Genomic DNA, 13,271 nt, shown 5'->3' with positions numbered 1-13,271 from the left:
AACTTCACACTCAAAATTTTCAAAAAGGGCAAGATGGTGGATCAAGGGTTAATTCACTATTCACCAATTTACCAAGTTAAACTGCTGTGTCGAATGTTGAAATTGGCTGCTGGAATTTGTAATGGAAGAAAATAAGTGACTTTCTCAAAAGGTATCAATAATATTGAAAGGATGCGACTCTTCAAAAGGGTCATAATTATGAATGGTTGTGACTCTTCAAAAATATTGTTATTATAATGTATTATGACTTTTTGAAAGGATTATGATTATGAAGGGTTGTGACTTTCGAATGGGTTTTGATTATAAAGAAGAACATATTTACAATGAGATTTCTTGAAAAGGAGGAGGAAATAAATAATCCATTATGATTCTAAGAGATATTATATCTATATGATATGCATTTTATATATTTGCATAACTTATAATAAAATATTTATGTTATTTTGAGGATAGAGATAATATTATCAATGTCAATACTATAATCATTACTATAAAAATTATTCTAAATATTATTATTATCCTCAATATAAGAGGAGTCTAGGAAGCAATCAAGGAGAGGCCCAAGTAAATTCCAACCAATGGATGTATCCCAATAGAGGGTGGAGGTCAATGTTCGGTAAATATTTGTGAAGTAGGCTTGGATTGGTAAACTTTGAAGGAACACCTATTGAGGACTGGTGTCCAAACTAGCTAACGGGATTTGTTTCCCTTTTCACCTGTTCCCTATTTTTTTTTGGGGAGATCAATACAAGATAATTGATAAATAGGTTGAGCTGAAAGGAAAAATTGTATCATCGTTGCTCTATGTCGAACGTGACCCTTTGTCTAAAGGGAGACCCAGGTATTTATAAGGTAAACTTCCTCTTTTGAAATTTACAACTTGGCGAATCTGCTACTTCAGATTAGGATGAGTATTACAGAAGAAGATTTACGACTTCTCGAGGTTAATCTCTTGACCTGATGTACTAGTAGATTGATTCGATATTGTTTTGCATGCTTTTCCCTCCTCTATGGTACTTTGTTTGTAAAGCATAGTAGCATCAACAGACTGTTGGTGGGTTGTCGAATCCAGGTCACTAGTGATCCTTGTTCCTTTAATTGTCTTCTCATACCTGGCATTGTTTATTGATCTTCCAACCGCTTCCGCCATTTAGATGAAAAGAAAAGGGGATATCAGCTCCCCTTGTCTAAGCCCTTGCTTACTCTAAAAATGCCTTTGGGTGATCCATTTACTAGTATTGATAACTTAGGGGAGGATATGCATTCAAAGATCAAATTCACCCATTGTTTTGCCAATCAAAGGCTTCGAGGCATTTCCTCAAAAATCTCCAATCCACTCTATCACATGCCTTTTTAATATCTAGTATTATTAACATACTAGGTTCTTTATTGTTTTGAATGGCATGTATGGCCTCTTGGGTAATAATGACTCCATCGAAGATAGATCCGCCTTGTACAGACCTTTTATGTTCTTCACTAATAGGGTTTGGGATAAGTTTCTGGATTCTCATTGCCATAGTCTTAGTAAATTGTTATAAAGAGCTATGGAACGATAATCATTAAAGGTCTTTGATTTCTCCTACTTTAGGATAAGAGTGATAAAAGTATTATTCATCTCAGAGGATTTTTCCCAAATGTTGTACTACTAAAGCCTATGTTACCTCCATCTCTCTGAAGTTCCAACATTTTTTGAAAGAAACATGCCGGAAACCCACCCAACCCTAGTGATTTATCTGGAGGGCCACACTTCTTCAAAGGTAAATTTTCCCAAAAGTGTTTTATTTTGTTCTTTGGATATAAGATTTGGGATGTTCTTAATGATGCTTTCTTTTGCCCCTGAGTTCTAGTTACCATTCTTAATGAAGATTTCTTCAAAATACTTTATTGCCTCTCTTGCAATATCATCTGGCTCCTCTATTTTTTTCCCATCCTTATTTTGAGTGGAAGTGATTCTATCAGTTATTCTACATTGTTTTGTATTGTTGTGAAGGAATTTTGTGTTTCTATCCCTTGCCTAGCTGTGTTTCTCTTGATTTTTGTCTCCAAAACAATTCCTCTTTGGTTAAAATGTCTTCATAATCCTTCATTATATACTTCTCTCTTTTATATAAGGCTAAATTCATCCCTTTCTCTATAACCTCATTGTTTAAATTCTCCAATTATTCTTCCAATTCTTCCTTGTTTTCAAAGATGTTTCCAAAATGTTCAGAATTCCATACCTGAAGCCTTTGCTTAATGATTTTTAATTTGTTAACCACTTGGTAAAGTTTAGAGTTAACTAAATTTTGTTCCACCATTTTTCAATCATCTTTAGAGAGTCCTCTTCCTTAAACCACATTTGTTCAAATTTGAAAGGACAACTGTTTGGCTTTTTATCCTTTATGATGTGTAATTCAATTTGGTAGTGATCCAAACCTGAGATGGGTTTCACTTCTAATTCCAGATTAAAGGGTAGTTTTGCCATACTGCCATTTAAAAGAAATCTGCCCAGTTTCTCTGTAATAAAGCTGAATCCTTTCCTCTTGTTATTTCAAGTGTAGCTATCTCAAGAAGTGGCAATATCTATTAGTCCATTTCTGTTAACCCATTTGTTGAATTCTACTGCTGCTTTAGGGAGTTTTTGAGTTCCACCCCTTTTTTTGATGCCTTCATTATAGTATTGAAATCTCCTATGATTGAAATTTGTCCTTTCTAAATAATTTATTTTCCTTCAATCTCTTTGTAGATATTGATTTTCTCTATATTTTGAATAGGGCCATACACATTAAAAATCCTGAAACTCAACTTCATTTGGGAGCTTTTGCCCAAGCCACAAGTCCAATTTCCATGATCTTCTAAAGATGTTGTAGTCAAAAACCTTGGGTACCATATATATAAATATTATTATTATGCAAATATTAGAGAAATTAATATAATAATGACTGAAGGGATATTATGGATATACACATAGACACACAATTATTATTGTCATTTATACTAATCACATAATAGTGAATACGCATATCCCATGAAGGGACATGTTTCTTCTCGACTTATTTTCAATATAAATACAAGAGATCGCTGCCTTTGGAAAACACATACTGTACAGGCGATGCTAATACATTTGCAGCGATCCTTATAATTCAATATGGTATCAAAGCTAGACTACAAATCTAGAAAAGGAGATGAAACTAATAGAGTATAATTTTTTGGGCAGCTTTAAGAATATATTTGGGAGAGATAAGTTATATAAGAAGACTCTACCTTCACATGGAATTAAGAGATCTTCAGATGTTGGAGACTTCATATTTTATTGTTGACTGTATGTGCGGCCGATTTGATATACTTTGTTAATACTAAAGTCACATTGAAACAGCTTGTGTTTTACTAGTATGGGCATGTAACTGCAATGAATTTCTACAGAAATGCAGGAGTATCATGACATGTCAAGGTGGAAGTGAAAGTGTTTTTGTCTTTTCAAAGATGGACTGCATTGATGCTGTGTTTTCATTGGTCTGCATTGGCATTTCATATTTGGCTGGGAATACATGTCAATAGTAGCCACGATAAATATATCCACAACACAGGAAAATTAGTAATAAAAGATCAGTTATGATGAATATTCAAATCAACGTTTTGAATATGTTTGCGATGGAAATTGCCAGAAAATTAAACTAAACGATAACAAAGAAAGGATTGAACGGTTTGAACTTACAATGAAAGGGGATATGGTCACATATTACCAAATGGGGCAGACATATTGTGTCCTGCGCACACCATTGAAGGTGAGATATGACAAAAGACTTGGAAATAATATAAATAAAGGAAACTTTAAAGTGTGCTATACTGTCAATGATATAAGCATTCGTTACATGCCACGAAGCATAGACGTGGAGGAAGCCACCGAAATCTATTGTGAGGAGAAACCTTCAGAAATGGATAGGATATAAAAAATAGAGAAACATTTAATAAAGGGATCGGTCTACTGATACATGGTGTATCAAACAGCTTTAAACCCAAATTTAAAGGAGATATTGATATGTGTTTGAACATGTCAAGTGGTTATAGAGAGTGTTCTCGAAGAGGCATGGAGGTTAAAGATATATAAGAAGATACAATGAAGAGAGTAGTATTAAAATGCCATAAGAATTGAGTTAAGGATTTAGAGCAACTTGTGTCAACGATGATGATGTAGATATAAGTATTTATTATCCTTAAGTATTACATTGTAGTCTCCCTCTTATTTTATTTCAATACATATTATAAGAGCTATTTGCCTTGATCTTTTCCTTTCTCTCTAGGGATGATCTTGAAGGAAAGGAAAGATTGATATGAGATTCAAAAGGAGTTTAAAAATCCATGTGTGTGACTGCATGATTTTGATGGGCCTACCCTCTGTGTACATCATGAGGAAGTGACAACTCCAAATGATTATCACTTGATCTTGTAAAATTTATTGGAAGGTGACAATCTTTCCATAACTTAATCTTCTATTATGATGGATATCTTTTGATGTCTAAGCAGATCATGATAGATTATAGCTTGCATGGTGGATTAAGTTCCTTAAACAGACCATGGCCTTCTATTGTGATGGACATCTTATGATGTTTGAGACAGAACAAGATAGATTATATCTTGCATGGTGGTTTAAGTTCCTTAAACAAACCATGAATATTTCTATGGTAAGTATTATTGAGGATACATTATCTACAGACATGTTTTTTTTTGAGTACTTGGTGAGTAACATGTGACTTGATATTTTGAGGCCGTTACTCTTGATATCATGAGATAATATCTAAATGGTGGATATCTTTTCATCAAAGATATCCTTGAACTTGTCTTTCCTGATTTTACATTGAGGTAATCTTGTGTTTATCCTCCCTAGCTGAAAGGGAGTGTTGATGTTTGGTAGCTTCAGTCAAATGAACTTACGAGTCAAAACTAGTGAAGATACGTATATACTATATATATTTAGTATATATGAGATGTATATATATTATTATGTAAATATTAAAGAAATCAATTTAATAATGACTCAAGGGATATTATGTATATACGTATATATATACACATAATTATAATTGTCATTTATATTAATCACATAATAATGAATAGACATGTCTCTTCCTGACTTATTTTCAATGTACATACAAGAGATCGCTACCTCTGGAAAACACACACCGTACAGGTAGTGCTAATACATTTGCAGTTTGATCCTCATAATTTAACAAAAATGATTTTCCTAGAGATGTGATTTATAGGTAGTTGAGAGCTTTGTTAGTTGATTAGCAACCCAAAAAAATACAAGAAAGAACAAAAGCATGTAGGTCAAAAAAAATTGGAGAAGTAGGAAGATACACATATGGATGAAAATTTAGAGAAATTAGAGGATAGAAGAGGATAAGAATTTATAGGATGAGCACATGGAAGGATGTGCATATGCCATTGCTTCTAGCCTGAGTAGGTTTACAAGACAACACAATGTAATTGACAATTATCGTAGACCAAATTTTTGTTTGTATGCTCATTGTTGAGTGTTGACGATCATGCTAGATCTTTTAGGGAGGCCCTCTCTTTAAAGGATAGTGTGTTTTGGATGTAGGCCATGTAGGAGGAGGTGGAGTTTGTAAAGAGCCCCAATCGGTTCTAACTTCAATTCCAATGGTTTGGCATTTTGTCAAACACTTATCATGCAAGCTCTGATAACACTGTAAAAACCTCAATGGTTCTAACTTATAATCGATGCAATTATGTATGTTTGCTCGAGTTTTGATTTTTTTTGCAAAGTTTTAAGTTTTTACAAATTTTAAACAAGTATTTACTTGAAACATGGGTCAATGAGTTTGACTCAAAAACTACACAGTTAAATCCTAATAGAAATATCACAATTTGACTTGCTGTGGAAAATGTTGCCTACTTATCAATTGATGAGCTCAAGTGGCTTTCTAATGAATGGTTCTTCATAAGGCACAACACTTGGTGAAGGTTTTGCAAATGGGGTTGCAAGTAGAGTTGGTTTAACCATGGAGGAAACTCCGTAGTTAAGCGCGCTCAAGCTGGAGTAATACTGGGATGGGTGACCTCCCGGGAAGTCTCGGTGCTAATCCTTTGTGAGCATCACCTAGATTGAATGAGTGCGAAGTGTTCCATTTATTCTCATGAGAGATGGATTTGTGTGAATCACTACTCATGAAACGTGGGTCAATGAGTTTTACTCAAAAAAGTACACAGTTAAATCCTGATGGTAATATCACAAATTGACTTGCCGTGGAAAATATCTCCTATTTATCAAGTATTTACAATTTTGACAAATTTCCAAAGTTGCCAGAGTTCAACAAAACTTTCAAGATATGTTTTCGATGAATTATCTAAACTATTTGTACACTTAAAACTGTATAAACATGCCAAAACTATGAGCTGTATGGAAATATGAAAATATGGAGTTCTATTGCAGCAATTGCAACATTAATAGATTTTGCCTTGAACGTGAAACCAATTTCACTAAGAATGATTGCTAGGTAATATAAAAGATTTCCATAAGTTCAAATTTGCATTTTCATACCAATAACTCGGTGCTGTGTGAAAACTACGATTCTGGAAATTACGTGCAAGAAGAATTATTATTCTGATCATCCTTGTAAAAGCATGTCAAAATCTATGAGCAATAACTTGCTACTGTATTAAAACTATGATTTTTGGAAATGACTTGCCGCAAGAATTATTATTCTGATCGCCCTTGTCTCAAACCCTTGATAAATATCAATGAAATGTGTCTCCAAAGGAAGGTCGATCAAGCTATACGTTGTACCTGGCCAGGCAATGAATAGAAGATGTACGAAATTGAAAATGATTGCGAAACCCCTTCCAACCTGCAATGTATTGCCTTCCAGAACCAATTCTCAGTGATCAGATGAAGACCCTGTGCAAATACAAGAACCTCTGATAGACTGATATGAAAATAATTGCAAACCAACCAGCAATCTTAAGAGTATAATTTCAACACCTCAAAGCTGTCCAACAATGGAGAAAACTTGCAAAGTTTCTTCTTGAAAGTCATGCCAATGGGAAGAGAAGTTTACCAAGTTTAGAGAGAGCAAAATCATCAAATTCAATGTATGAGAATGAGCTCTTAAGTCTCATTTTATTCTTTCTTGTGAGACCTCATACACATTCCATACCAATTTGGGATAAAAGATATGATCTCACATATTTGCTTTTGTTTCATTTAGAGTTATATAACTTTTGTGTGTTTTTCCACATTTATTTCATAGGCACCATTTAAAATAAAATAAAGTCACTTAAAGAACTAATTGATGGTTCATGGCTGCATTGTTCTTTTAAATGATCATTAAAGTGACTTTATTGAATAACTTTATTATGAGTTATTTTGTATCATTGATCATACTCTTTTTAATAATTCCTAAGTCGACCATTAATTGCCACTGCAAAAGGGTTTTGATTAGTCATCAGGTGCCTTGTTCAATTTATCAACCCTCTTTAACTGACTTACTATAAATAGTAAGTCCCTCAAATTGAACCAAACAAAATGCTGATGTGCCTAGACCTGGCCAGTGACCACCCTGCACTCTGGAGATGTTCCAAAATAGCAGGTAACCGTGAACCAATGTTCCCTCTATCCAAACAACTAGTGCATGAGGGTCACAGTGATGGACTAATCCCAGTCACTAGACTGACAGAAAAAGGGGACATTACGATGTTTTTGAGAGAAGGATGCTCATTGGTTGCAAGTGAACGTCTGAAAAATTTGGTGCAAATGTTTGGTTAAAGCAATAAAAGGCTAGATTGGTTGCTAAAGGCTACTCATAAAGAGGGAATTGATATTGGAGATATTTTTCATGTTGTTAAATTTTCTATCTGTTTCTTTTTATCTATTGTTGTAGCTTATGGTTTTGAGATTGATCAAATGGATGTTATAACAATCATTGATATGGCCTAATGCAGTTAGTCAGGATGTGGTGCCAAAATATTGAGGTTTATGCATCGAATTTGGGTTTTGTTAGAAAGGAAGAAGATCGATGTGTTTATGTTAAGATTATTGGTGAATAGATACCTAAGTCATCGAATCAGGAATAGGAATGGGTACGGGGGGTTGGGTATGTTTTTTGTATGTTCATGTATCTATATATAAATATACATGCAGCTAAAAAAATAGAATTGAGTTTAGAATGTCATATAACAATTACATATGCTAAACAAAACTATTACAAATTTCAAATTTTGAAATATATCTTCTTTGCTGTATCAAAAAGATCAAGCCAGAATCTCATGATAGATAAGTTCAGAGTTTGCTAATGAGTAGTGTAGGTCTTAAAAATATCTATAAGATCAAACTAGAATCACTAAACATTTTGGCATTGAAATACACAAATCCCAGATGTGTACTCACAGGAGATTCATATCAGACTTCAATTCTGGTACGTTTATATATCCAGAACCGCCTGAAAAGTCCCATGACTCAGAAAATTTAGACAGATACCAGTGATTGTGTTGTGTGTAGGTCATATGTTGTTTATGGGCAGGGACAAGGTGAATCAGTGAGCACAAAGCTCAACTTTTTGGCACTTCTGATATTCTGGACATGAGAGTTGCAGAGTATTTTTTGTGGGATGCAGATCACTAGGGATTGGGTACACAGAAAGCTTTGGTTGAGTTAGAGATTGGATGTGGATACCATTTTTTGATAGTTTAGTATGCATGGTTGTAAACCAAGGAGTACTCCATTATTTTCCTTGATACTAGGCTTACTATATACGTGAGCCCTAAATCTAGAGATGATTTTGATGGGATGTCTAATGTGTCTTAGTGTTTTGTGATCTTTGGATGAACATTTAAATTTCAGATTTGCATACATTTTTAAGAGATTTTATTAAAGCAGTTTCATTTCGATTCTCAACAAAAAAGAGATTGAAGCAAATATAGGAAAGGCAGGAAAGACATTGAAGAAGACTAGAAAAGGCAAGGGAAGTCAATTTAGAGTGCTCTAGGAGGGTTGTTGCTCAAAGATTTTGAGAAAAATGAGAGATGGAAAACAATCATTAAAACAGTTGATTATTGGCGAGAGTACCAAAAGTGGCTACAGCTGTAAATAAAGTACAAAAATATGGAAGGGGTAGATATAAGTCATGCTCCTTAGAGCTCCTAAAATTGGAGGGAAGTCATGCAAAAGCTTGGTATATTAGGATACAGAATATTTCGTATGCACTTGGAGAGAATATCTACTTTAGTGCAGAAGTCTAGGAGACAGAACATCAATTTTAGGGTTATATGTTATACTATTGCCAAAGTGTAATAAGAAAATAACAATTAAGTGCATTATAATTGTACAATAAATCTATAAATGATATGAGTAATTTGTTAATGAAGCAGAACATTGCCTAGCATATCTGAAAAATAATAAAACATGAGAACGAAGAATGTAAATGCAAATGGTATTTGCTAATTTCAATCTTGCCCATAAATATAGTATGCATTATTCAAGTTTGGTGTTATTATAAAGATTCAAGAATTAATGAAAATGACAAGATTCCTTGCCACAGAAGAGAGATACCTGAAGCCTTTTTATAAGTACGTCATTTTTATATTAGCATTCTTACTTTTCTCTTGGCTTATCCAGAAGAGACACTACTGAAGCCCTTTAATAAGTATGTCATTTTTATATTAGCAAACTTGCTTTTCTCTTGGCTTATCCATAAGATATGCTTCAAGAGCTACATTTTTCAAAACTGATTTGTAGCTGCTTTCTATTTCTCTGAAAAATATTCATTTCTACTTTGGAAGTTGTATATTTTATGCAATAGCTTTTCGCATATAAAAATACTTTTGTTTCATTGAAAGCCCAGTCTTGCATTTTTCAATGCCTTTTACTCATATAATATGTAAAATATTTGTACAGTCTTAATGCCATTTGCATTCTTTGGAAATATTTCTTTTAACTTACGTCTATTTTGAATGCGTGTTCATTTCATCATACTTTTTTATGTTAATACAATATAATATCGATGTAGTCCTTGATTATAAATAATGCTATTATCGTTGTCTTTTGGGCAGTTCCCTGGGCTCCGAAAGGTTCAAAATGGGCTCGCAATCCGCCTGTTCCTAAGGTGATATATTTTATGCTTGCTTTTTGCCCCCAAATTATCAACCTGTATTATTTTAGTTCATTTAAGAAGAGCTTTGTAATTTTTGATTATTGAAATGCATTACTATTAGTGAAGGAAGTCACCATTGGCGAGTTTTGCAAAGATTCATGAGAAATAATGCAAATTCTTACAGCTGAACTTTTAATCTTATTATTATTTTAATGCAACTGCTATTACATTTACTGTATATGTTTCAAGGTGATTATTCTTTGAGAGGTTGAATGGTTGTATTTACTGTGTTATCCTTTATCATTTTGTGTTTATATTTTAAAAGCTCTCTCTCTCTCTCTCTCTCTCTCTCTCTCTCTCTCTCTCGCGCGCGCGCGTGCACATGCACACACACTCAAGCACTCACTCTGTGTGCATGTTTTTGCAAACAAACATGCAGGTATGCAACTATTTTTAATTATTGTAGAGTGTAATGTTCTTGTAACTCATCAGATTACTAGATCATATCTATCTTAATATGGTTTTCAACTTAAAAATTGACAGTAAAAAAAAATTCAAGGAAGCTCAGTATAAAATCCCCCCAGCCCCCCACGCTTGGAGAGCTTAGGAATAAGCTTTTCTTTGTTCTGCAAGGCAATGGATATTAAAAGAAAGCTATGTTGTAGGTTTTCACAAAACACTCCCATGTCCGTATGGATCCTATTCGAGGCTTGGTGTTTATCTGGGGTCCATCTCACACACCTTGGATTCCCGTGTCCATAAAATTGGCTCCAGGGTAAACTTTAAGAAACCCTGCTCCAAAAAAAGATACAACTTATTGGCGAATCTTTCGTTATTTTGAAAAACTAAATTATTTTTATCAGTGAATCTCTCAATTTGTTTATTTAAAATATTATTTACATTGGCGATTATTTTGGAATCATAATTTTTGAGTAGAAAATATTGGCGAATCTCAATAATAATAGGAAGTTCGCTAATCGCCATGGAATATTACAAATCAAAATTGAACATGTTTTCTCTCATGGAAATTATGAGGATAATTACATTCTATTTTGAATCAATAGTGAAAACTAAACATTGGTAATATAAAAGTAACTAATAATTATGATAGTTATTGGTGAAATAATTTTAATTTCTTCGATAATATATAATATTTAGGTGAATGAAATCTAAAGCATATATCAAATATATTATTGAGTTTAAATTTTTTAATAAAATAAATTATTGAGCGAATATTTTAGAACTAAATTTAATAAAAATGTTTAGATTGCATTAAATCTTAAATTATTATCTAAATTACTATCAATTTTTATTTTATTTTTAAAATTGACAAAATTACGAATATTCACAACTAGAAAACTTAAAAACACCTACTATCTACTAAAAAACACCCTACGCTCTTCTGTTTGTTGTGAAAGAGAAGTCTTTGGTATAGGGTGGGACCCTTATTTATGGTTGTTTTTTTTTTGCTTCTGTCAAATTGCATTGTAATTGCTGATTTTTTTACCTTCACTGCTTGTGGGTTCACTCTCTTTGCTTTGATGGCTGATATTTAATGGGAAGGGCTTCTGGAGCTTATCTAATTTAAACTAATTATTATACTCTATTGTCAATTCAAATTAACATATATTAATATTATGACATTAATCTTTGAATTTATATTTATTATTTCTCATCTCTTATTACAATATTCATTTACTTAATTTATAATAAAATAAATATCATTTTAATTACAGTAATTTTTAAATTGTCGTTTTTAGGTTGCGAGTACATATATTTTTATATTGTTTTTGTATAGATGTACCCAATTACCAACGTTCTTAAGCCTTATTTACATACCACTACCCGATTTACCAATTTAGATTAAAAGATACCCTTTAATGGCATTTTAGATCACTTGCCATGTTCATAGATAATTTCCCATGGACAGAGCATAGTACCATAGGTTGTATAAGCAAAAATGTCTGTTTGAGGAGATCACCATATCCATGGAACACAAAAATCATTGATGCAAGTTCAAATCAATAGCTATTCACGAGCATCAAGTGGCAATGGAGAGCGTTCATTGATATTATAAATGGAGACAATGGGTGACAGAACCCTGGCAAAATCTTGTGACGTAATTATATTATTATTTAATTCTTTATTGCATAAAATAAATTAACAGCCGTAGCAAGCTTGACATGTTGAATGCAATAATAGGATTTTTCGCTTGTATAACAGATTTTCGCTTTAAGCATTGTATGGCTTGCCTGTGCATTTTTCTTCTTTACTTTTCCTGTTTGTGTATCTCGGAAGATTTGATAGTTTGAATGAAAATATTTCTGATCGTCGTATTGGTTTCCCAATGTTGTGCAGGTGGAAATTGTATTTGACTATGGCCTGGAAAAGTACGATTAGATGATGGTGCTATTAATTACGTTAAACCTGGGGTAGACCTTTCAGCGTGTCTTGTAAAATTCTTTTCAGGCCTGAATACTGTCAGGTTTTGTGGATTGATCAATGTCCACTTGGAATTGCAGTTTAATAAACATCACAGTAAATATTTCTTTTTCATGTTTATTAGATTGGTGTTGTTGACACTAATGGGTTAAATATTAGAGTCAAGGTTATTTATAAGATGTAATGTTGTTAAACTACTAAATTGTAACAATTTGATAAGAATCATGAAGTCACTTGTAAACACAATTCGATCTTATTATCTTCTTTTTTGATTAGTAATGGGCCAAAGCCAATATCAATATGGGCCTCGAGTATGTTGGAAGCCAAGACCTACTAAATGAGAGACTAGCAACTTAAAGCTGTGTTGAGGGTGTTCCTATAAAAGATTTTATTTAATTATTATTTAATAAATATAATTAGCTGATAGGCTATTGTGGGTTGAAAATCATTCTTACGAAATAATTTCTGTTATCATTTTTCATGTCAATAGTTGTCTAAAATGAATATACTTTTTAAAGAAATAAAAATAATATAATACATTTTTAAAAAAAATACATATGTAGTGAATTTAAAATTAAAATAAAATAAGATTTTCTTCTTGTTTTATTTTAAGAATTTACAATATGTTGAAATAATTTTTCCTTCATCTTTTATTAGGAATTTGTCAATTATTTTGAGTTGAAATATTTTTGAATATTTATTTAATGTTTATTATTTATTTCTATTTAAAGTAAAATATGT

The 13,271-nt window shown here is 32.6% G+C and overlaps 1 protein-coding gene across 1 annotated transcript in view; it reads left to right on the top strand.

Annotated features, from left to right (window-relative positions):
* The window catches only part of CIB22 (LYR family of Fe/S cluster biogenesis protein), an 81,691-nt gene extending 68,716 nt beyond the window's left edge, over positions 1-12,975 (top strand). The window contains exons 4-5 of the mRNA XM_089799632.1: positions 10,048-10,100; positions 12,447-12,975. Coding sequence (XP_089655758.1) covers positions 10,048-10,100; positions 12,447-12,488 — 95 coding nt within the window. The 3' untranslated portion in view covers positions 12,489-12,975. The remainder of the gene's footprint in view (positions 1-10,047; positions 10,101-12,446) is intronic.
* The last annotated feature ends 296 nt before the right edge of the window (positions 12,976-13,271 follow it).

Source organism: Cupressus sempervirens, chromosome 9, assembly GCF_028749045.1.
Source record: "Cupressus sempervirens isolate cs-2001-9-10 chromosome 9, ASM2874904v1, whole genome shotgun sequence".
Taxonomy (NCBI): domain Eukaryota; kingdom Viridiplantae; phylum Streptophyta; class Pinopsida; order Cupressales; family Cupressaceae; genus Cupressus; species Cupressus sempervirens.
This window is presented reverse-complemented; position numbering and strand designations above follow the sequence as displayed.